Below are 23856 nucleotides of genomic sequence, written 5' to 3'. Positions count from 1 at the left end.
TTTGGACAGAAGCTACAGCTACTATTCTAGGGTAAAATAAGTAAAAAATTTTAATTTACGAAGTCGAGACTAGTTTATTTTGAAGACTAATCAAACTTTAACAACCATTAAATAAATAAATCAAAATTCGCTGCATAAACTGTAGTCTATTGTATTTAATTAGATTGCTCTATAACTTCAAAAATATATCTAAAATCAAAAGTGTAGCAAGTACTATTTTAAATTTGTTAAGTTGAAAACTTTATTATCTTAAGTTTGACTCGAAAATTGGTATTTCACTACATACTATAAAAATTATTTTCTTTTCCTAATATTTACTCTACAACTTTGACAATAATTATCAAACTCAAAAATTAAGCCTATTGAAAACTTTTCAAACTTTACAATATAACATATCAACTTTTTCTTCAATAATATGTGCTCTACAATTTTAACAACAAATTCCCAAAATTCAATTATAGCTAAAATGCAATTTCTGTCTGGTTCTTTTGCGATAGTTGCGCGCACTTATCAAATGATATGAAGTTAATTTGGTAGATTGCTTGAGTAAGTTTTTGGCGAAGATGGCACATTTATGACCTTCCACTTCATTGGCTGACACTTATTTGGCACTTTGGCTTGTGGAGAGTGCTTGCTAGCGATTTGCTAGCAAACATTTCCGAATTCATTTACTTTTAGCCAACTTGAGAAAATCCACTTTACAAAATATTTGCAGCAGCTTCTCTGGCACTTGCCGCAGTTGTCAGTTTTCCACTTTCGCTTCATATTGCAATTGCAGCAGAACATTGCTCATTGCCACCTTGGCCACGCCCTCCCTTCGCACCCTCCACCTACATTTCCGGAGCCCCGCTTCTGCACCTGCAACTGTCGCAGGCCACAAAAACCGTGATGCTCAAAGCGCAACGCGCAAAAATAATCTTTGGATATTACATATTATCCAAGCGCTCAGCCGCACACAGTTGGGGGTCGCTGCTGAAGAGAACAGAGAAAACAGTAAGCAGTAAAGTTGAGGAGGGGAGGATGAGGGCGGAGAAGTCTTCGCCCTCTTTATGAAATCCACTTAAAAAGTTTCGAATAAAGCGAGTTTTTACTTTGGCGCGACATTTATATATACGAGTATGAGCATGTCCATATATATACTATGTATAACGTAGAGACGTGTCCGGCGAAAGTTTGCAGCGTCTGCCGGAGTGTCCACATCTTATCGTTAGTGCTACGCTTTTCCGTAGTTTCCTCATGAAAATGTATGAGTTGCCCCCTCTCTTGCTCTCTCTCGCTTACTCTCTTTCATCACGACTTACCGCACAGTAATCACAATGCCAACAGCAACGGCGGCTATTGTGGGCCACCAGGTTGAGAAGGGATCAGCATTCTCAAATATGGTCAGCAGGCGTTCCATGATGACGTATAAATTTACGCGTGTTGTTGTGTGTGCGTGTGTGTGTGTGTGTGTGCAATTCCAAGACTGTCACTTGCTTGTTGATATACGAATTCGAATGTGAATGGAAATTCGCTGTGGCTGCACACCACGCTCTCTGCACGACCCGCGATCTCGGACTGAACTGTAATCATAATAATAAATATAAATTCTCATTGCGTGTACCCAGCACTCTGCCTCTTCCTCTCTACCGCGCTGCTCAATCTGTAAAACTCTGGGTACACTCATACACTCGGATTTCCATGGCGACACAAGATGTGGCCGACAATTGAATTTAAATGGCTGCCCCGTTCCAGCATATTTTCAATTTACATAAATGCTTGTTGCGCGGCATTTCAATGAGCGTTAGACAGAGATGGCAACACATAGAGTCCCAGGCTTGTTAAGCACCTGTCGCCGCTTCTTTTTTTTCTGCTTTTTAGGTTAGGTGCAAATGTGGCCAGGCTGCGATAGAATAAAAAAGAAAAAACAGCACGCGCTTTTTTCATATTTCATTTGGGGGTTTTAATTTATTTATTTCTCTCGCTGTTTTGCCGGTTTCACGCATTCAGTTTTGCATATTTTTCGCGTCCGTTTGGCTAATTCAATTTATTTAATTCATTTTGCGGGATACCAGTTTTAATTACATTTAACAGCTGCCTCAGCTTTCTGAGTGCGTGTGGCTTTTGAAATTGATATCGATGCTGGGAAAGCAGCTTAGATGCTAAAATTATTGAATCACTTCACTTAGTTTGGTGCATTAAATGTAGCACATAATTAACCCATTTGCTGACTAAAGTCTGGTGATGGAAGTGCACCCTTTGTTACTCCAATTAAATTTAATCTATGTGCTCGAAGTACTTGTGTTTACTTATTTACTTGCTGACCCCTATAACGAGCGAGAGAGAGAGAGAGAGAGAGAGAGCGAGAGAGAGAGAGAGACCATTAAATCACTGCCCAGCAGCTGCAGTTGTGCGCATCAAGCATTTCCATTTCCGGTTTCCCAATTGACTGACTGCAATTCAAACTGAAGGAGCGTGAGACGCATGCAACTCTCAACTCTCAACTCGGAGAATAGAACACGGAATTCGAACTCGACCAGCATAAAATGAAATAACATGAGAAGATAGAATTTTAAATATTTCTTGTTTGTTTTTTATTTTTGGTTTTCTCTTTAATTTAACATTTTGTTCATTTTACATACTCGTATAGCTGATGGCGCCTATTGATTTCTTTGTTTTGTTTGTTTAATTTATATTTGTTTTGCGCTGCATTTCGGTTTCGTTTAGTGGTTTGTTGCTTTCTCTTTAGCTTAGTCATTCGCTTTAGTTAGTTTGCTTTTGCTCAGACAGTTCATTAATATTTAATGCTAATTGCTAAATTGTTTTTGGATATACTGCATTGATGTGCGATGTTCGATGCGATGCCATGCGATGTGATCTGATATGATGAGATGTGTGTGTGTGTGTTGTGTATGCGTGTGTGTGTGTGTGAGCTTGTGGGAATATTTGTATGACTTGCTTGGAACTTGTTTAGTTATGCGTTGCTTATAAACGAAGTATTGTTTATGTGCATCTGTGTGTGAGTGTGTGTGTAGTTAATGTTTTTAGTTTGCTTTAGTTGATATTTATATTCTCTATGTATATATATTTTCGAATGCTGAGTAGTTCGGCTTATTTACAATCACTGAATCAAAATGAATTTGATCTGATTTGATTTAATTTGATAACATGCTTAGCTTAACAAGCAAAAATATTCAATAACTCAAATAACACAATTCACCACACATACCCTCGTCGCATATGTGCTCGCATTTAAGTACTTAATTATATCTGATGTGTTCAGCACAATATTTTAATTTGCCATAACAGATACTACATGCATTCAATCATGTGAGATAACTTGCAGCTGTTGCAGCGCATATCCTTGTAGTAGTAGATACTATATAGTATATATAAGGCATATTAACTTTCTGCCAAATATTTGTAACGTGTAACGAAGCTTGTTCGTTTTAGAAGCTGGTGTACTTGTAACGATACGAAAGGTGTACGCGATCGCTACGGCTGTTGTCTGGTCGGCTGGGAGTGGGCTAAAGGGGAAAAATCCTTTCCGTTACATGCTTCCGTAGATTAATTACATTATTAATAAATTCGCGTACTTAAGGAAAGGGAAAATCGGGGAAAGACATACAAGGACAGTAAACAAAAGAGGTAAAGAGTTAGAAGGAAACTGGATGAAAGACAAGTTAGGGATCTACCTTCGACTTGGAGCACTTCTCCTTTACGTTGCACTCATTGGTGCAGACGCCCACTCTACCATGATCCTGCAAAGCCAATGGAAAAATCAATTTAAATGACAGGATCCCTTAGAGAAGCTCCTCGTTACTCAACCCTCCCCATACAAATGCTGCATGGTTCCAAATTTGCAAACTTACTCGCACATACTAAACATTATAACAAATTTATTTAAATTAAGAAACATAAAGAAAAGGCAAATAAACAAAAGATAACATGGACGGAATATGAAATAAAGACGTTGAAATATTAAAGCTAATTTAAATCTATTTCATAAATACTTAAAAACTAAATAAATAGATATATAGAAATAAATATAATTAATAGAAATAGTTAGCCAATATTTCGTATTGCAATTTGTATATGGATCGCTAATAATAGATAGTTTTTATACACTATAAAACTATTTAATTAGGAATCCATATCTTTATATGGCAATGGACCATCGGCAAAAGCCCAGCCTTAAGAAACTTAAGGTTTCTCAGGCGCAGCGAAATGAAGCTGCCAGCAAAACAAATAAAGATAAACTTGGTTTGGTCTTTAACCTTTGCATTCAACAGATGCAATACACAAAAAAGCTCGGTAGCGAACAATACGAGAAAAAAAAGCTACGTAGATATAAACAAAAAAGCTCACTTACAGCATTCTCCAGCGACGAAAGATCTTTCACAGCCGGTGATATGTGTGTGTGTGTTGTTATGTTGTTGTGGTTGCAGCTGTGGAACAAAAAAATTTAAAGCCCTAACCAAAAGCTTTCTACTCAAATGTTGATCTGAGCTTTTATGCCAGATGTTCCATTGTTTACTTTGCAAACAATTATAAATGTAATTTTAAAATTGCAAATTTATGACAGAAAACAAAAGTATTTACGAACAAGACATATGTAGAACGACTTATGGTAACTAATGAACTTCATTTACATTTGATACATAGTGTATTATACAACGAAATCATATGTAAATTTACATCACAGTTTTTCTTCCATTCAACATATATGTATGAACGCAAACAAGACTTCAAATGAAACAAATATATTACGGAGAAGCACTAACTAAGTGGCAGAAGGCCCAAAATAAAACAATGGCGAAATACAAATACTGAACAACACAATCATCTATGGCACGATCATCTTCGGAGACATTTCCTCTGGTGGTCGCACGGTCACTGGCGCATATACCACATCTGGGGTAATGTTGCCGTTCTCCTTGCTTTCCCTCTTAGGGACAACTCCCAATCCAAATTGCGGGGGCGGCGGTGCGGTAGGGCTGTAAATCGCTCCTCCAAATTTGTGCCCAATTGCAGTGCTGACTCCCGCTTGCAGCTATCAGCTGATCTGCTGCAGCTTTCGCAGCAGACGTGCAGAAGCTTTCAAAGCTTTAGTACAAGCTTTGTACTGCCGGCTGTCGAAGCGGAGTGGATGAGCTTTGCTTGGTGGCTTAACTTCGTAAGCACCAACAACATCCAAAAGTACAATATGGAACTACGTGCCGTCCTGCCTTTTTGGACGGCACCAGAAAATCTCCAAATTTTGTTCCCGCCTGTTGGCTATCGGCAGCTGACCGAAAAAAAAGGGGTGTTTTCACACACTTTCTCTATTCGCACTATGCACTTTTATTTAACTGAATATGTCTGTTGGCTGAATATTTATGACCGTCGCACTTAATTCTCAATTTATATATGTATTTTTCCTGGTGCGACTTGTCACAACCAATTCAGAAAATGCCTTTTTGAGATTGCATGACCAGCACGAATGAGAAAAAAACTGGCTTGTCAATAGGGCGTTAATCTTTGATGCATTCTTAACTTCCCATTCTTTGACATTCACTGCCTCAAGATGCGTCTATCGCAAAAATCTTTTTGTTGTTGCCAAGCCCCACACACAGATGGCGCTAATAAATTTGTGCCAACAAAATACAATTATCCTAAAAGTTTCTACTAACATTAAACAATTATTATACATTTAACATTTAACTAACAAAAATTAGATTATTAACATACATAAACATAACTTTAATAAATATATTACATTAACTACTATTTTCTAGTGCCGTGGCGCTGGCATTTTTCCTACTTGGCAAAAAAAAACCTTTGCCTACTTTTAGGCCCACCAAATAAATGTTGGCGGTCCAAGCGACCACTACATATTGATTACTACACATAAATTATGTAAAAATGCTTTTGGCTTCGGTTTTACTTCTGTCTTTTGTTTTTATTGCAAATTGAAATACTTTAAAGAACACATCGTCGAGTAATCGCTAAACAAAGTAACATTATCTGGGTATTTCTTTTTAAAATTAGTATCACTAACAAGCATTCTGCTAATTTTGCTTTATCGAATAATGAGCGAAGCTTTAAGAACTGCTTGATATCGAAGTGTGCTATCGTAGTACGAGAGTGAATAGATGTGATTATTAAGACCAAATGCATATTAGATTCGAAATGACATTATGCTAGAAGATGCGAACTGCTTTTTTTTTTTTTTGGTTTGAACAAGTCTCTATTCAGTTGGCTTTCATTTAGTTGCAGCTATTTGAAAGTATGTTCATTTAAGTTTCTAAATATAAAGTTTAACTTTTGTTTGGTCAATTGTGTTGTGAGTGTATATATATAAATTTTCATATATATAAGCATAGAATTTTTTCTATTATATTTTTGGTTTACTCCTTTTAAATTTGAATACATACATCTTTCGATTCCGTTTTGCGCTAACATTAGATAATTTACAATTGTTAAATTTTTCATTTTTTATTTAGTTTCATGTTTTTGCTGCCTACTTAAATGCTATTGTCGGGAGGATCGACCTCCCTGCTCCCTCCCCGCCAAGGCAATGAATCTTAAACCCCTTCCCAATACTACAAAATAAGAAAGATGCAATCAACAAAAAACTCCCTTTTAAATATTTACAATTGCGAAAAAAATGGTGAAAACTATTCGAGAGCACTATTTGCAAACTACAATATTTCGAGAGAGATTGATACAGAGAAAGAGCTGTTATGCAATTTTCCAATTATTATTATAACTATTATTTTTGTTTTTGGTTTTTGCTTTTTTCCATTTGCTTTTGCTTTGTGAGTGTTACTTTGAAATTTGTTCGACAACATTTTGATGCCGTTGACAGCTGACGACGACAGTTATTAAAAATGTATTTATTGATATTGCAATTTGTGTTATAAATATTTTGGAATCTCTGAGCTCGCAATGTGCCAAATATGAGAGAACTATCTATATATGTTACGTAGCATTTAATTTATATGGTAGTTATGCGTATCCTTTATGTGTTTGCATTGCAATCAATAACACGTCAGCACTGTCAGATCTATTAGATTTAACTACGTTATGTTATATGGTCTGTATAAGGGGTAAAATACGTGTATCCCTATTTGTTGTGTGTGTGTGTGTGTGTAATTTTAATGCTACATCCATGTTGTGTGTGTGGTTTATCTATCTATATACAAATTGTCCCATTTTCAGTTCCGCTGAATTAGACTGCAGCCATTTCTGGTTCTGGTTCTGTTTCTGGTTGCTGTTGCTGGTTCTGGTTATGCTGCTGGCATTTTTGGTGTTTTAGCTGTGTTTAGTTGGTTTGTCGCTGTCGAGTTATTCGCTGCTTTCAAGTGGCCGATATGAGGGTCATCATATAATCTGCAAATATATATGGTTTTGGCAAATATGAAAATTCGATTAGCGGCTTTCCAATGTGGGTATAATATATACAGATAGATGTGCATGCTAAATCATTCAACAGCCAATTGATAGCTAACATTCCATTTTTGCGATTCCCTAGTGGCTTTCGGTGTCACCGAAAAATATTGCATACCACATGCATGCCACGAGTTCAAAATGTAATCCATAAATTGCTATTTTGCATGGACAGAGCAATGAATTCGTTTGCGATTTGTATCAACATTGAATATGCAAAATCATTGGCCATTTAATTCAGTTAAATTCATTCAATACATTTCTGTACCTCACAAGAACTCATTGTTAAATTGCTCTAATGGATGGGTATTTCTTTTCATCATTTCGAGTAGCACTTCATAATAATACTTAATAATTGATAAACATTTGCGAAGAAAGAAAAAGCGAGATGCAACATCAAAATACTGCTATTAATTAGTTAATTTATGAAGATGCTTGAGCTTATAATTAGCTCAAACAAGTAAATTTCATTTAAGTGTATATAATACGGTATGTATTCGCATTTATTTTATCTTACAAGTTGGCCCCGCACATAATATACTTATTAGCCATTAGCCCTTTAAGCCAGCTTTCGTTGGGCCCATTCTGCATAATGTGCCATTCAGTTATTTGTTATTACCTTAACGAGGCCCCATTAATCCACAATGTGTAATATACGGGGCAGTGCACCAACAATGGCCATAACCATCAACAAATCAATCGATTTTAATAGACATACTCTACATATACTCTATCAAAATAGATGGCCTTTCGGGCAAAAACTCTTTTAGCCTGGTGCGAATGAGCAGCTGTATCGTATTGATGTTCCATTTATGTATTCTGTTTTTTTTTTTGTGAGAACTAATTCAATATTTTAACGTCAGCCATCCAATTTAAAACAGTGATTTTTTATTAAAAAGGGAGCTTAACATTCTCAAAAGATAATTTATTCACAGCTGCAAATTTGATACTGAAATAAAATTCAAAGTAGGCGAGTGTGAAAAAAAACCTCGCCCTTTTTGCTGATTACAATTAATTGCTAACGACTCCCGAAAGTATGCTACGAAAATTTAGACAAACAAAACTGGAATTAAAAACTTTTTTTTAAGGAATAAATTTCAATTAAAAATCTTAACAATTGACTGTTATCTATTTTTTAGATTTTAATTTCTTTCATTAGAAACAATTATAATAAAAATTAATTCAGCTTTTAGTGCTTCCAAGTGCCTTAATTAGTCGATCTAAAGATAGAGTATGCGTTTTGTTCAGAGCCTACTTGTGTATAAGTACATATGTATATGCTGACCATTTTGGCACGTGCTTACTTTACATTGTTGCTGTTGCCATTGTCGTTGTTGTTTTTGTTGGCGTTTGTATGAACCTTGATTAACGCAACAGGATCCACAACGTGCGATGGACAGCGGGCATCGGGGCTAAAAGGGGGCAGAAGCCACTGCTGCTGTTTGCCAAATCTCTCGACGCTGTCTCTCCAAATTTTAACTATGAATGTCCCCAACTGGCAGCGCCAACAACAATGTTCTCTGCATGTGTATGTGTGTGTGTGTGTATGTGTGGCTGTTTGTGTATGTATTTGTTTACCAAAACCTTCTTAGCTTGGCTTAGTAGCCCCTCGCCGTCATTGTTTGTGTATTTGCATTTGTCCCTCAACTTTTGCTTCCCTTTCGCCCAGCGAGTGTGAAATTTCATGTATGTATGCATGTGGGTGTGCCAACTTCTCGGTGTGTGTGTGTGTGTGGCTGTGTGGGTGTGTGTGTGTCTCGAATGGGGTGTATTTTGCCTTTAGCCTTTTTGCCGGTTTTTTGGTTTTTGTAACTGCTGTTGCTTGGCTTTTTGGGCAGCTTCGTGCTTGAAGTCATTCCCAGAGACGACTTCGTTGCCGTCACCCTTTTGACCAGGTTTAGAATATGGCCAAGACGAAATCGCTTGCCAGCAATGGACATTAAAATATGTATATAGTCGAGTTGCTGTTGCTGCTGCTGCTCAGCCATTCTGCAGTTGTTGTTGACCACATAAACAACAGGCAGGGAATGACACAGAAAAAAACAGTGGGAGTAGAAAAAAATAGCAAGCAAGAAAAGGAAAATGAAAATGGAGAAACATTAAACCAAAGTCAGCCGCAACAATGTTGGGAATGCATAAAAAAATCCAAAACACCCGGCGAAGCAAAAACCAGATCGTGTTGCCCACCTGGCTGAGGTTTTGCCTCAGTTTTGTTGGCCATGTTGTGTGTGTCCCATGCTCGTATAATATTCTATATATACGATGACTGTGACTGCGACTGCGACTGTCACTGTGACTGTGTCGTGGTCAAAAACAATTTAGACTGTTTTGCTTTGCTTTGCAGTTTTTATCGCAGACTCTTTCATTTTTATTAGATTCACTCAAAATTTAATTTAAATAGGCAAACTCTCTATTGTTTTGTTGGCCGCACCTTGCGTTTTTCATTTTTGTTCGTTTCTGTTTTTTTTTCTGGATTTGTGACACTTTTCACAGTCCTCAATTAGCATGCGCAGGACAATGGAGAGTGGTGAATGGTAAATGAGGGATGGGGGAAAGAGGCATTTGAAAGAACATTAAAAATGATTTCCTAAGTAGATTGTAAAAATTGCTGGCAATTATATTTAATAGCCCGACTTTATGTTGTATTCAAGTGGGCCATAAACGAGCCGTAAAGCCTCGAGAAATATGGCGAAACCAAGCGAAACTCTGATGCGAACCAAATGCACAAGGCAATTTATCAAAGAGGCGAAAAACAAATAAAACAAAATACGGTCAATAATTTTGATCTAGGAAAATGTCGCCTAAGACAAGCGCTCTGAATATTTCGCTTATACTTCGAAAAGACGATTATATTTCTACGTCAATGGAGAGCAATTTAATTTATTCCCGATCAAGTTGCAGTTGACAGCGATTTGATTAAATGTATTATCATTAATACAGGGTTTGGAATAAGCAGCAATAAATTTCTGATTAAGCGCAGGACAAATTAAATCAATTTAATTATGTCTTATTTCAATTGAAATTAGTTGTGGCATTTTGTGGCGCAATCAAAGTTTGACATCATTTTCCAAATAAGCTATACACAAGCCTTTCGATGCCAAAACTTGTCAACAGAACTTGGCCGCAAAACAATCAAAGCTGCCCACTGAGCAATGTACAAACTTGTGGGCGTGCCACACACACCAACACACACCTTTAAGTATACGCATACATGGTGGCAAAGTGGCAAACAATAACTTTCATTATGAATATTTCAGAGCGTGAGGGAGCCGAGAAAGGAGAAGGCACAACGGTGCAGGTGAACTGAACTGAGTTGAACTGACTGAGTGAACTGGGTTAGTAGCCGGGCCAGAACAGGCCAGGGCAGGCCAAGTTAGGCCAAAAGCAAGGTGCGTTGTGCGCTGGCATAAAGGACAAAGTTTCGTGAGGTGCAAGCGTCAGGAAATGGGGCCAGCAAAACTTTTGGCTGCAAGGCGACAGAACACGACACGTTGACTTTGATCTTGGCCGCAACAGCGAGCGAGCCAGCGAGCTTCATAGTGAGCTTGTTTGGCCAAGATGGCAATTGCTGCCTGCCACTTGCCAGTTACCAGTTGCCAGTTTCGTTCTCACCGTTTCTTTGTTTGCAATTCAAACGCAATTAAGCTGGCCTCTGAACAAATAATGGCAGCGAGTGGAGCCAAACTTAAATAGCAAAAAGCGCGAGGTACAAAATTAACTTCAGATAAATAAGTATGTGCGTGTGTGTATGTGAGTAAAAGTTAATTGGCTTTGCGCTTGGTTTAATAAGCATAATAGTCGACTGGCCACGTGGCCCGCAGTTGCAGGCCACTGCGAATTAATAATTAAATTAAATTTCCGCACAAGGCAGCGCGTGCGCCATAAAAGTATTAATTGCATCGCCGAATCTGGCTTAAGGTTTTTGTTGTTTTATTTTTTTTGTTTTGTCGGTGTTGGCGTTCTCAGGCCAAGGCTGCTCCCTTAAGAGGACACGCACACACATACACTTTCACAGCAGCTGTAGCTCCCATTAAAGGGCAGCAAGAATCCTACTACAATCCGACAACCCGACGACGTGCATCAAAGCAACACATCCGTTGCCCGTAGTCCAAAGTGTTGCCTGTTGTTTCCGGCGCGCCGCAAGCAAAAACCAATTGCAAAGGGCCGTCAGAAAGAGAGGGGGAGGGAGGGAGAGAGTATGGTCGAGATTGAATTGAGCGATAATAAAAAAAATGAGCATTGCCTTGGATGAAATACGATGCACGATGAAACTGCTCCCGTTGTCTTTGTGTGCCAACTTCCGGTGGCTGTCGCTCTGTCCCTTCAGTCCCGTCTGTCGCCGTGTTATCCTGTCGCCGTGTCGCATATATTGACAGGACCCACTCTTATTAATATTATAGCAATGTGAAACTGTCTGTCGTTCCAGTAGTAGTACGCTCCCTATGGCCACATAAAATGCTTTAGTGTGTGCTCACAATTCTGTCGCCGACTTCGACTGTGACTCGGAATCTGACTGACGGCAGTGGCAAACATCCGTTAGCCATTGTCGTCCTGTTCCGTCTCTTAAAAAGGGAGTCGAGAAATTGTATTGCAATAAAATGATTTATTTGCACGTATTTGCTCAAGCTGAAGCCTAAGAACCCAAAAAAAGAACTGAAACTGAGGCTTGAGTTGTAGGCTCAGTCGATAGACATATATATGTAGATAGATAGCTAGAATGGAAGCTAGTGACATGGTGAAATATGTATGTCCTGACGTCGTTGACGGCCTTGTCGCAGGATTTTATTGTCTTACGACACGCGTCGTGCGAATTTCTCATAAAAATGTAATAATTCCATTTGCAAAACGCAGCTCCCCAAAAAAAAAAAAAAAAAAAAAAACGTCGGCAGCCAAATGTGTCGCATGTGCGCCTGCAGATAAGAGACGTCTGCTGCCAGGACATCTAGCAAACAACAACAAACAGGAACAACAACAGCAACAGATTTCGAGAGAAGGTTCCATTCATAGGAACCCCGTCTGGTGCGTTGCGTTTTCTGTTTTCTTCTTGCTGTTTTTTTTTTTATTGCAGCCGCAACTTTTATTAAAAGGCCATGGGGAAAAAGGCAGTTTTTGGGCTGGACTCCGCCTGTCCCCCGGAAAATGTTAAACCTTATCTGTAAATGTCGTTTGTAGGCGTCTCTTTGCGTTTGCCTTTGGTTTCTTTGCTCTCTGGTTGGTCCTGCTTTGGCTTTCGGCTTCAGCGTTTGTCGAGCGTAGCAAAAGGATTTACTTTGGCCCATTTGCTGCTGCTGCTGTTGCTCTGGCAATGTCTGACTGTCCGCCTTTAATGGGCTTAAAATACTTCGAACTTGCCATGGATACTTTTATAGAGTTTATCAAAACGAATGGCAGCCATTGACATAGATACATTTCATTTGCATCCTTTTTATGTTGATTTTGAGCAACAACAACAACAACAACAACAACAATAACCAATTTCATCTGCTACGTGGCGTGGCACGTAAACAGAATTTGCAGCTTATCAAAGAAGGCAAATTGAGTTAAGCCATCAAAAAGCTTCTCTTTTTTCGTGCAAAGCAAAGCCGTCTGATTTGGCACAAATTGGCGTATACGCAACATACTTATTTCGCATACGACCTGTTTGCCCTCCAATTGATTACGCAATTTCTGAATTATTGTTGTTAGTACAATCAATTCTCGGTTATTACGTTAAACATGTTCGCAATTTATGCAAATTGCTTACACGAAAATACGTTACAACAATTTATTTTACGCCATCATCTAATTAAAGTTCTTTCCATATTTCCGCCTTTTTTACTTTTTACAATATTGTTTTTTGCTTTGAGTGAGGAATGTTGAACAGACTGTGCTTGAAATATTTTTGGTTTTCATAAATATGCATGACTGGCAATTTGTTTGTTGTTGCTGTTCTTGTTGTTGTTTATCGCTTTATTTTATTTATCTGCATATTGAGAAAGAACTTTATTCGCACAAACTGCAAACTTTCAATAAAATCCCATTTTTATTCAATTATCTCGTATAGTTTGTGCTGAGTTTCAGTTTTACAAAATATACGCCCATGCAAGAGGCTTATTTGGCTTCGTTGCCCTAACAACTTAATGCACCTTCGGACCACCTAAAGTTTCCTGTCTGCGTGTGTGTGTGTGAGAGTGTGTGTGAGTTTGCTGGCAGCAGAAGCAAACATAAAAATTTCATGTTCTCAGGCGCATTTGTTATAGGCCATTAAAGGATATACTGATAACGGTTATTTGTCTGCTCACCTGCTGGGCTTCAGCTTCTTCGGCCTCAGTAAGTCCAACTTCTAATGTGTTAGACTGTCATTAAATTGCAATTAGACCCCCCATCGCAGCTCTCCAAAAAAGACTTGTCACTCACTTTGCTCAATATGTCAATAAAACGCAACGCCTATCCTGGCTAACAGGATTGATGGGCCAATTACAGTAACAACAATGGGACACTTTGGTCATTAAAGGTCTCTCGCAGTTACTTTTACACTCTTGCTGACATTTAATGGGACAGTAGTAGTAGTATTCAGTAGTAGGTAGTAGTCAGTCAACCCACGACCTAAATAATTAAAAGTGGGACAAATTTAAATGCCAAGCCGTATTAAAATAGCTGAAAAACCATAGTTGAACACGGCCAGTTAGAAAGTGTACAAACCTAATGGCATTTTGATTACAATTCAAACTGTCGAAAAGCCGCCCAAAAATACATTCCAAGGGTTTTCCATTTTCGAATGTCTTTCTCGATTAGCCTTGACGCTTGAAAAGGTTATTGGTTATTCGCAATTGTTGTAATTCATATAACAGGAGAAGGAGGAGGTGAGGATACTTTTGTTATTTTATCGAAATCTGGCTGACAGTCGAAATTGGGTTGGTAGTCTATATAATATTCTATTGTTCTTGTTGTTGCATTAAGCGTTGAGTGTTGTCTGAGCAGTGCTACAAATGACTTGGCCATAAATTAAAGCCTTACTCGTGTCCATCATGTTGAAATGCTTGAATTTTTCATTGCTTGCATTTCAATTTCATGGCCAGCCATTAAAATTGACAGCCCAAAACACACACACACACACACCTGTCGACTCACACATACACGCACAAACGGACAGAACTCAGATATATGTACAATATGTATGCAAGTTCATAAATAACGTGTTGATGTGGGTGTGCTAAAAATTCGGTGTCCACCGTACTATCCGAAGCCTAACGAAAGGCTTGCCAAAAATGACAGCAATGGCTTCGGGTAACGAATATTTTTTACAGTTTACAGTTTTGTTGTTGTTTTTTGTTTGCAGCTTGTACCCATTGAAATTGGGTGAATAATGGGTATAATAAAAGCTGTGCGCAGGTGTTGAGTGTGGAGTAGTCGACTGACTTTATAAAGAACATGCAGATAATCTTGATGGAATTTTGTATGCAGATTTAGTTTACTTCATGCTTTTGGCCTCACTCACTGTCACTCTCTCGCTCTCTCTCGCTTTCTGTATGGAGATACAATCTTAGTTGTGCATTTTGTGTGTACTGTGAAATTTAAATAAAACGTATTAAATTCAGCAGTTTCGTTTTTACGTATTGTTTCCGGTTTATTGCCGTGTGCAGAGCATTTAAAAGTCGAGCACACTCTGTGGACTGCAGTGATATGATTTTTTTGTTGCCGTTTTTTTATTGTTTGTTGGGCGCATATTTTGCAATTTGAGGAAACATTTTTGTTGTTGTTGTCGATGCCTTCTTTTTGAGCTCTTAAAAGCATGTTGCATAATTTAAGCAGAGGCAGGCGAATTGCGACCGAATTGTTTTTAATTCTCTTGGCTTCTCTTGGCGCTCAAAAGTATGCTACACTGCAGAGTCGACTCTCGACTTTCGACACACATACATATATACATACGTATAATATTATGCAAGTTCATCTGTGCTTGAGTTTTCCAATTGGTTGCGTGGCAAACGCTTTCGTCTATTACAGCTCTCAGCTTGGCGGCATAATCATTTAGCCTCTAACTGAGCGTATGTCTGGCATTACGTATTTATGTTATAAGTCCATCAGACAAACAGACAGAGAGAGCGACAAAAAAAGTAAGAATGAAGAAAGTTTTGCTGGCGAAAACTAATTGATGTGTCGGTGTTTGATTGCTGTCGCCCAATGCGATGAGTGGTGCCAAGTATCTTCTAATTGCTTGCGGCGGGTGGTAAATGTCGCCAAAGTCAACTCTGACCTACATACAAAAGGCAACAACTACAACAAGTTCGAGTGCGAGTTGATTGCTGGCATTAGTGCTTCCCCCCTCCGGCATTGTCAGCGATAAATTGAAACACTGTATTCAACTTTAAGTTTAAGTTAACTTTGTAATTAATTAAATTCGCATAATAAATGAACTTAAATATGAAAATGAAGTGCAAACACAACAGCTGGCATTGTCTGAGGGGCTGATGTGGCCATGTAAGCCATCTCTTTCTCTCTCCCCTCTTGCTACCTCTCTCCCTCTCTTCTCTCCCTCGCTAGCTGAGTTTCTGCTCAGTTTGAGCATTTTGGACCATTTTCAAATGCTCGACGGAGCGTGCACACATAAACAGTAAGCGACAGGCGACAGCGACAGGCAACAGCAACAACAACAACAACGATAACAACAACAACAATAGCGACAACAACAACAATTGACAAAACAGAGCAATTCAATGCGGCTCACATGAAATTAATTTGCGTAAAATCAATTTCAATTTGCAAACCCAAAATAAGTAAAAATAATACTAACAATTCGACTCGACTTGATAATACCCGTTAGCACAATTCGTTGTATTGTCTTTACAACATTGTTGTTAAGCCGCCATTCAGCACTTTTATTTGCACAGGCAACTGGCAACCGAAAACAAAGCCCAGTTAGCCGAGTTAGTTGGCAACAGTGACTGTTGACAGTGTCGTTGTGGCCATGGTTAATGGGAATTGTTACTGTTTTTGCAAATCATGCGATGGAAATCCTTTAAAATGCTAAACAAACAAACAAGCCGAAATATTTTGCACTTTTCCTCAACTCCCCCGCCTCTCCTTGTTGCCTTCGTCCTCGTTCTCGTCCTCACACTGTTGCTGTTGTGTACTCACATCCTTGGCTCTGATTTAGTGTGCTATATGAACCATATCATATTGGCTGCTAGTCTGTTTGCATGTGTGCGCGTGTGTTGGCTCTTTGTGTTGTACACACATACACACACGTTCACACAATGAGAGTGGCAACAAATAATAGAATTTGTCTGGTTTTAAGCATGACAGGCACAAGAGCAGGATAATGTGTATGGCAAGCGAGGCGCGACCAAGCCCATTTCCTACTACACAACTCTTCCCCCTGTCCCTTTGTCCCATGACTGCTAATGTGCGAGTCGAGTCGAGTCGAGTCGAGCTAAGTTGAGTTAAGTTTGAGCTTGAGGTTCCCCTGTGCACCTAACCGTAGGCGCAATATCATCATCAATCAAGCCGAACTTATCTGATGCGCATTCACATGTGGTAAGTATATGTATCTGGGGGCTTTGTAAACGATGCTACTGCTCCAGTTCCTGCCCCTGCTTCTGATCCTGTTTCGCAGCAGAAATCTCTAAGCACAAATAGAAGTTGACTTGCAATGCTTGCAAGGCAATATATCTAAATGCTGAGTGATATATGTTTATGATTATATTAGCCTCGAAATTAGCAAAGCAATTATTTTAAGATATCATTCATTGCATACTTTTAGGGTTGCCCGTTGAAAATAGGCTAAGCAATCTTAGTAACTTCAACTTTTCAAGGTATAAATAAATTTGTATTCATTAAGAATTACTTTGCATAAATTTCAAATAAAAATATGATTTGAATTATTATTATTATTTTTTTATTGCTTACTTTATGGTACATTTAAATTTATAAATTTCTTGTGCAACTACTACTAATAATTTATTTTAAATAGATATATATGTATGTATGTTATCCTTAATTAAAAATATAGATAAATTATTTTAAGCAATCATTTTAATGTATTTTTCATTGCATTCTTTATGTGTTGTCTGAATAAAATAGGCTTAGCAATTTTAGCAATTAAAACTATTTAAGGTATATTTAAATTTATATGCATTAACAATTTCCTGCGTATTAATTGTTGTCATTTATTTTAATTTAAAAAGCCATAATTTTTTGAGAACACTTGCGCTCGGATGCAGAAATTTGTTAGAGAGATAAATGCAGAGAAATGTTTCATTTATCAAGCTCAAATACGAAACTAGTTTCTGCTTCAATACCCCACAGCTCGATTGGTCGAATGCACTCTCTGATAACACTTAAAATGTTCCCCGGCAAGCACTCGCTTGCACTTGCATAGGAGCATTCAATTTATTGCGTATACGTAGTGAGCATACAGGTTTCATTTTTTTCTTTTTTTTTATGGGCTCACTGGCTTAACTGACTTTCAAAATGTGCACTTAAAAATGTTGTTTGCCTGCTTTGGGGACTGCAGTTGGCGCTGACAAATGCCTTTAGGGGGGCCTAAGTATGCAAATGCGAGCTCAAAGCGGCCTTATGGGCAGTCACGTGGTAATTGAATCGTGCCACGAATTGAAAGCGTGTTGTAATGCGCCCAAGCAAAAGACCGAGCAAGAGTACGAGCATGTGCCTGGAGGGGCTGGGGCTGAGGATTGAGCTTGTGCCTACTCGTAGCCATTAGAAAAGTGCACAAGTTATGTGAATGAATGCAGGGCGGGAAGTGAAAGGGGAGGTGAGAAGTTAGCTGTGTGTTTGGCAAACAGCATTTCAATGCTTTCAACGCACACGCAAACTAACAAACAAACAAATATCATTACAGCGACTTACATATGCAAACGGCAGGCTGACATCAAATAAATAAGTATATGCGCACTCGAAAGGATATGAAAGCCTGTGACGACAACGTATATACATAAAAGATGAAGTAGAATTGCATATAAATACTTGTATGCCAAGGGATGAGCAGCAGCAGTAGCAGCGACAGCGGCAGCGGCAGTCGGGATAAGGTTTGGAGCGAGGTGCAAAAGGGGTGCGATTCTCAAGTGGTTGTACGCGAGCGCTCGCTTTGATCGAACTTGCTGTGGCGTATGCTTAATGTATGCATATAAATACACGAGTACCACAGGAACACACACAAACACACACATACATTGAGAGTAGTAGTCTCATATTTGCAAACGCATACATCTTCATTCAATATACATGCATGTATTTTCGCGCTGATAGCAAACAAGCAACCAGCAACAACGACAACAAACGAGAAACAACAACAACAGTGACAACAAATAACATTACGAACAATAAATGTGACATCGAGCAGGCACAGTGGGTGCCATAAGTAAAATTCAACAAATACGACTACAACTACTAGCAGCAATGATGCTTGATCTCCGCCCCAAAGCCCTTCTGCTGTTATACAATTTTTTGCATTTAGCTTTAGACCAGTTCGCAAAAGTGAAAAAGGTCTATTTGTTTTGTACACATTTCGATAAATCACAACACTTTGCAATATTAACTTTTATTCCAATAAGAAATAACTAAATGAAATGCAAAAACAATGTTTTTGAAATATTTGTTCTAATAACATAGTGATGCTCTTTTTAAATTCGCAACTGTATGATAGTATGTAGTACAAAAGACATATAAGCATCATGACTCTCGCTTCCATGGGAGAGCGCAAGTTATTCTCAGCAAAAGCTTTCGCTCAGTTTTGCATGATCATGTCATCGATGGAGAATGCCCTGCTAGCATTTTTATGAAAAAAGCTTTCAAAGCTAGCCACTCAATGGCTACGATCGCTGATAAAACGTAAACAGAGAGCATAACAAACAGAGCTATCAGCATGACTCTACAGTTTGTAGCGATCCGACAAACATTTGAGCTTTTTGCCGGCAAGTATAAAAGCAGCGTCGCAACCTTCAGTAATGCTTAGTACATTAACTGTTTGAGTGTGACAGAGTTAAAACAATACTAATTTCATCAGAATGAATCGTTGGTTAAATCGTGTGGCTGTCGTGACGGGTTCCAGTTCTGGAATTGGTGCTGCCGTCTGCAAGGATTTGGTTGCTAAAGGCATGGTTGTTGTGGGACTGGCACGTCGTGAGGATCGTCTGCAGGAACTCAAGTCTGAACTGCCAGCGGATCAGGCAGCTCGCTTCCATGCCCGTAAGTGTGATGTGAGCGATGAGAAGCAAGTGATCGACACCTTTGCTTGGGTGGATCAGACACTCGGTGGTGCCGATGTGTTGGTCAACAATGCTGGCAAGCTGGCATACATCAACGTCCTCGACCAGGGAAATAGCAGCGATCTGCGTTCCACACTTGATATCAATGTGCTGGGCGTGTCTTGGTGCACGCGAGAGGCGTTCCAATCGATGGAACGTCGCAAGATTAACGACGGTCACATTGTCATCGTGAACAGTATCCTCGGTCATCGGGTGCCCAATGTGGGCATGAGTCTGAATATGTATGCGCCTTCCAAGCATGCCATCACTGCCTTGACTGAGGTGTTGCGGCAAGAATTCCTGGCCAAGGGAACACACATTAAGATCACTGTGAGTTGAATTTCACAATAATTGAATTTCACAATTGTGCACAATTCAAAACATTTAATTTCACAATTATGCGAAATCCGAAATCTAAATCAATTCTCTTCTTTTTTTTACAGAGTGTTAGTCCTGGCGCTGTTGATACGGAAATTATTGATAAGACAAAGATTCCAGCTGGCTTGGAGTTTCCAATGCTGCGTTCCGAGGATGTGGCCGATGCCATCACATATTGCATTTCAACACCGCCAAATGTGCAGATTCACGAGCTGACTATTAAGCCCATTGGGGAGAAAGATTAAAAGCAATCTCGAAAGTTCTTTGGCCGAATTTATGCTTGTATGTTACGTTTGCCAGTTTAATTTATAATCATTACTATTTTGATTAAAAAGGTACCATTTATCCTAAAATTGGAATTTAATTCACTAAGTTTTCATAAGGAGTGACTATTGTGTTGGACAAGTAAGGCAAAAATACAAAGTTGAAATCAACATCAATAACAACAAATCGGCCTGTGACAAAATAAGGTCAGTATTAGTCTATTAATGCTGATTTCAACTTTATCATCAACATGATTATGCAGAATTTATACATATACAATTTTAGTAAATTATAAAAAATTGCATTTGCATATATATTAATTATTAATTTTCATTAAATTTTATTTGCGATATTTGGTGAAGATATATGTATAATTTAGATTGACAGCGAAAGAGTTTAATACGGCGAATACTAAGTATAACATATTACTTAATATAATATAATATTTTAACAGTCAGTATAAAAGTAAATAGGTCTCTTGCATCTTTTTACTTTTGTTTACTTGCGATAATTTTAAAGTAGTATAAAAATCGCTGACTGCAAAATATTTTAATCATTGTGAATTCTAAAGTTTTATTTCGAGTATGTGATATCAAAGTGAACAGGTCTCTTGCAGTCAACACTTGAGCGCACTTTCTGTATTTTTTCTGCATATTCTGTAAATTCAAATCCCATTGCAATTTACTAGCTGCCTTTAGATGGCAGTCGATAGCAGCTGCTGTTCCATCAGTTTTGCTTTTCTATTGACACTGCGCTCACTTTAAACTAAGGCAGCCGAGTGGAGCAGCAATTGAGTAGAGGGGTGAAAGGGGGCCAGCTATGTACTATGCATTGGTGCGGTAATCCTTGCATACACAATGAGCTTCCAATGCGTGCGCGTTGGCGTCAAATTAGTAAGTGAGCGTGGGTGTGAATGTGTGTGTGTGTGTGTGTAAGGGGGTGTGTGCACAACCTATCTAGGCACTGCAGGGCCGGAAAACATTTTGCCAGAGCATGCAGGGCAAACAACACAAAATTGGCAACAAAAACGGCCAAGGATTTGGCCTGCAATTAACTGGTTACCCAGTTACAGGCACTTGCAGCTTCAATTTCCATTACGCAAAGGCAACCAATTAATAGTGCTGGGCTTTGCTTTGCTTTCCAAATCCCCCAATTTGAATAAAATTGCTCGCATTTGCCGTACAAATACGGTTTTAACTATTTCACTTTGAAGGTAAATACTGTGCACAGTATTTTCCATGGGAAAATTTCGTTTGAATTTATCGAGTATGAAAAATTGCAATAAATATTCATTATGTAGTATTTGGTTAAGTCATTGCGTGAGTTTATTGGGGGCAAAAGCGATTAAGTGATTGTTATAAATAACTCTGCATGAGTAATTGCCAGGAAGTGACAAAGCGATAAAATCAAATAACACATTAACTTTAACATATCCATAACTCGCAAAAGTAAAACAGTCAGCTGGACCTTCATAAGCCGCATAATGTGTATATACGTATGTGTGTGTGTGGCTTAAGATTAAATGAAGATAAAATTAAATGGAGTTTGGTTTAAGATGTTGAAGGAGTTGACATTTTGCTCTACCAGAAAAGCATCAGACGTATAAACACGCACTCAAAGTGACCATAAAACATTAACAAGCTCACAGTGGAACTGCTCGACTTTATGATTATTACTTGGATACACTCACACACTGACACACACACTCACACACACACACACATACCACACAACGTCACGAATTGTGGAATGAGTATAATTAAATATGAACACATATGTTTCTCCTTTGTTTTTTTTTGCTCCGTTTTTCACTGTCGAGCAGCAAACGCAGAGAAAATCAATAAAAGCAATGCCAGAAAAGCTGACAATCCACCGACTCTGACATTTTATTTACCATATTTATAGCCAAGACAACGCGACAACTGCAGCACGGAGCACGAAGCACACAGCGCAATGTTATATAGTTTATAATTAAAGCGAATTAAGTAAATCAGTTGTCGACAAACTTAAGTCCTCAAATATTTATAATTCGTCAAGCAGCGCGACCAACAAGCTTAACGACAACCCAAAGGGATGAGTAAGCAGTAGGGAGGAGCAACAGGAAAAGGGTAGCTAGTTAACTTGTAGCTTCGAGAGTGCGTCAGAGCTACTTGATGGTGGCATCTGTGCGTCAGCTCCTCATTTTTTATGTATTTTTAAAGCGCTTCGTTGGCCTGGCCTCCGCCGTTCAGTTTTGGGCTCATAAGTAATCACAGTCTTAACGATCTTAATAAGCGGACATGTCAGGTCGTCTTGGGGGGGCTAAAGCACAGCCGCGCAGATAAAAATCAAGTCAAGCACTCAATAATGCTGATGATGATGAAAATTCATGCACTTCACTCAAGGACTGCCGAAAAAATATCAAGCACCAAAAATTGTGCTCTTTATCAGCATTCAATTAAACACAGTAGGCGAGTCTTGAAGGGGGGAGTTGAAGAGGGAGGGAGAGGAAGTAGGGCAGATAGCAAGCTCATTTTCGAAGCACTTTGCAATGCAGCAGAGTACGAGGGGGAAGACGAAGAGAAGAATGTCGATATGCCAGGATAAAGGCAACTTGTTATTTATTGTTCTGCTCGCGTTCTTCTTCTTGATGCTGCTGTTGTTGTTGTTGTTGTCATTCCTTGTTGTAAAGTTGCAAAAAGTTGTTGTGGACTTGCTTCTTTAAGCAGCTCGTTGTGAACTGTTGTTTCTTCATTTCGTTACATTTTTCTAGCCACACACAGACACACATGGTCGTTGCATGTAGCAGCTGCACTTGCCACACAATTGTTGCATTAAATAAATGTTTTGTATTCTGAGCGTTGCAGAGGCAAGCGAAAGCCTCGAAGACACAAAGACGTTGATAGATTTGCATACACATATGAATCCCGGCAAGTGCATGAATGCATGTGAGCCAGAGTGTGAGTGCTTGTGTGAATAGCAATGAGTCTAAGAAAGCGACTAGAGATGTGTTTGCTCCATCCATGCACTCTATGCCTTTTAATGAGTTTTTGCCCGACTTGCAATTATTTTTCTTACATTTGTAATCAGCAACAGAGCATGATGATGATAAGAAGAAAGCAAGCAAAGCTCGGTTCGGTTATGTGCATTAAATCCGACACTTTAATTTATACTAGCTATAAATTTTGGGGCATAAATAATTAAACGCTTTGGCAGAACAACAAACAAAACAAATCGCTAAAGACCAAAAACCAAATTATCATTTCAATTCTCAGAGGATACAAAATACCGGCGACCAATGGAGAGTAGAATGCACAAAATTGCAGAGGGAAATCACGGCAATGCACAATGCTGAAAGCAAAATGCATTAATCACACCGATATTAAGCTTGCAAATTATGTTGTTTGGTCATTTGTATTTTGTATTTATATTATGGGATTTGCGTTTACATATGTCTATGCGCCAAGAGAGCGAGGACTGTGCAGGACTGTGTTTTCATTATTATTAGTGGCAAAAGCATTTATGTAATCATATGACCTCCTGCTGCTTTTCTTCCTTGCCCTCCCTCCCTTCCTCTCTCAGT

General features: G+C 38.7%; 3 protein-coding genes across 10 annotated transcripts in view; 1 reads left to right on the top strand and 2 right to left on the bottom strand.

Moving 5' to 3' along the window:
• Nucleotides 1-23856, bottom strand: part of LOC117575839 (retinol dehydrogenase 13) — a 46760-nt gene that overhangs the window by 8815 nt on the left and 14089 nt on the right. For 2 of the 5 annotated variants that reach the window (XM_052006729.1, XM_034260246.2), the window contains exon 1: nucleotides 1302-1550. The exons of the other annotated variants lie outside the window; for them this stretch is intronic. In XM_052006729.1, coding sequence (XP_051862689.1) covers nucleotides 1302-1399 — 98 coding nt within the window. In that variant the 5' untranslated portion in view covers nucleotides 1400-1550. Of the gene's footprint in view, nucleotides 1-1301; nucleotides 1551-23856 lie in introns of those variants that run through there. 5 annotated transcript variants of the gene reach the window in all.
• The window catches only part of LOC117575836 (patj homolog), a 28925-nt gene continuing 10927 nt past the window's right edge, over nucleotides 5859-23856 (bottom strand). For all 4 annotated transcript variants that reach the window (XM_052006724.1, XM_034260242.2, XM_034260243.2 and 1 more), the window contains one exon: nucleotides 5859-7353. The gene's annotated coding sequence lies outside the window, so the exon portion shown is untranslated. The remainder of the gene's footprint in view (nucleotides 7354-23856) is intronic.
• On the top strand, nucleotides 19358-20383 carry LOC117575842 (farnesol dehydrogenase-like). Its single transcript, XM_034260252.2, has 2 exons — nucleotides 19358-19982; nucleotides 20096-20383. The coding sequence occupies exons 1-2, from the start codon at nucleotides 19413-19415 to the stop codon at nucleotides 20273-20275; spliced, it is 750 nt and encodes a 249-aa protein (XP_034116143.1). The 5' UTR covers nucleotides 19358-19412; the 3' UTR covers nucleotides 20276-20383.

This window comes from Drosophila albomicans, chromosome 2R, assembly GCF_009650485.2.
Source record: "Drosophila albomicans strain 15112-1751.03 chromosome 2R, ASM965048v2, whole genome shotgun sequence".
NCBI classification, from domain to species: Eukaryota; Metazoa; Arthropoda; class Insecta; order Diptera; family Drosophilidae; genus Drosophila; species Drosophila albomicans.
The sequence above is the reverse complement of the archived record's forward strand: the minus strand, read 5'-3'. Positions and strand labels throughout refer to the sequence as shown.

Bases quoted from the DNA above. Each gene is read 5' to 3' on its own strand.
- LOC117575842 (XM_034260252.2), top strand. From the start codon at position 19,413: ATGAATCGTTGGTTAAATCGTGTGGCTGTCGTGACGGGTTCCAGTTCT. The intron at 19,983-20,095 runs GTGAGTTGAATT...TTTTTTTTACAG, and splicing joins GAACACACATTAAGATCACT to AGTGTTAGTCCTGGCGCTGT.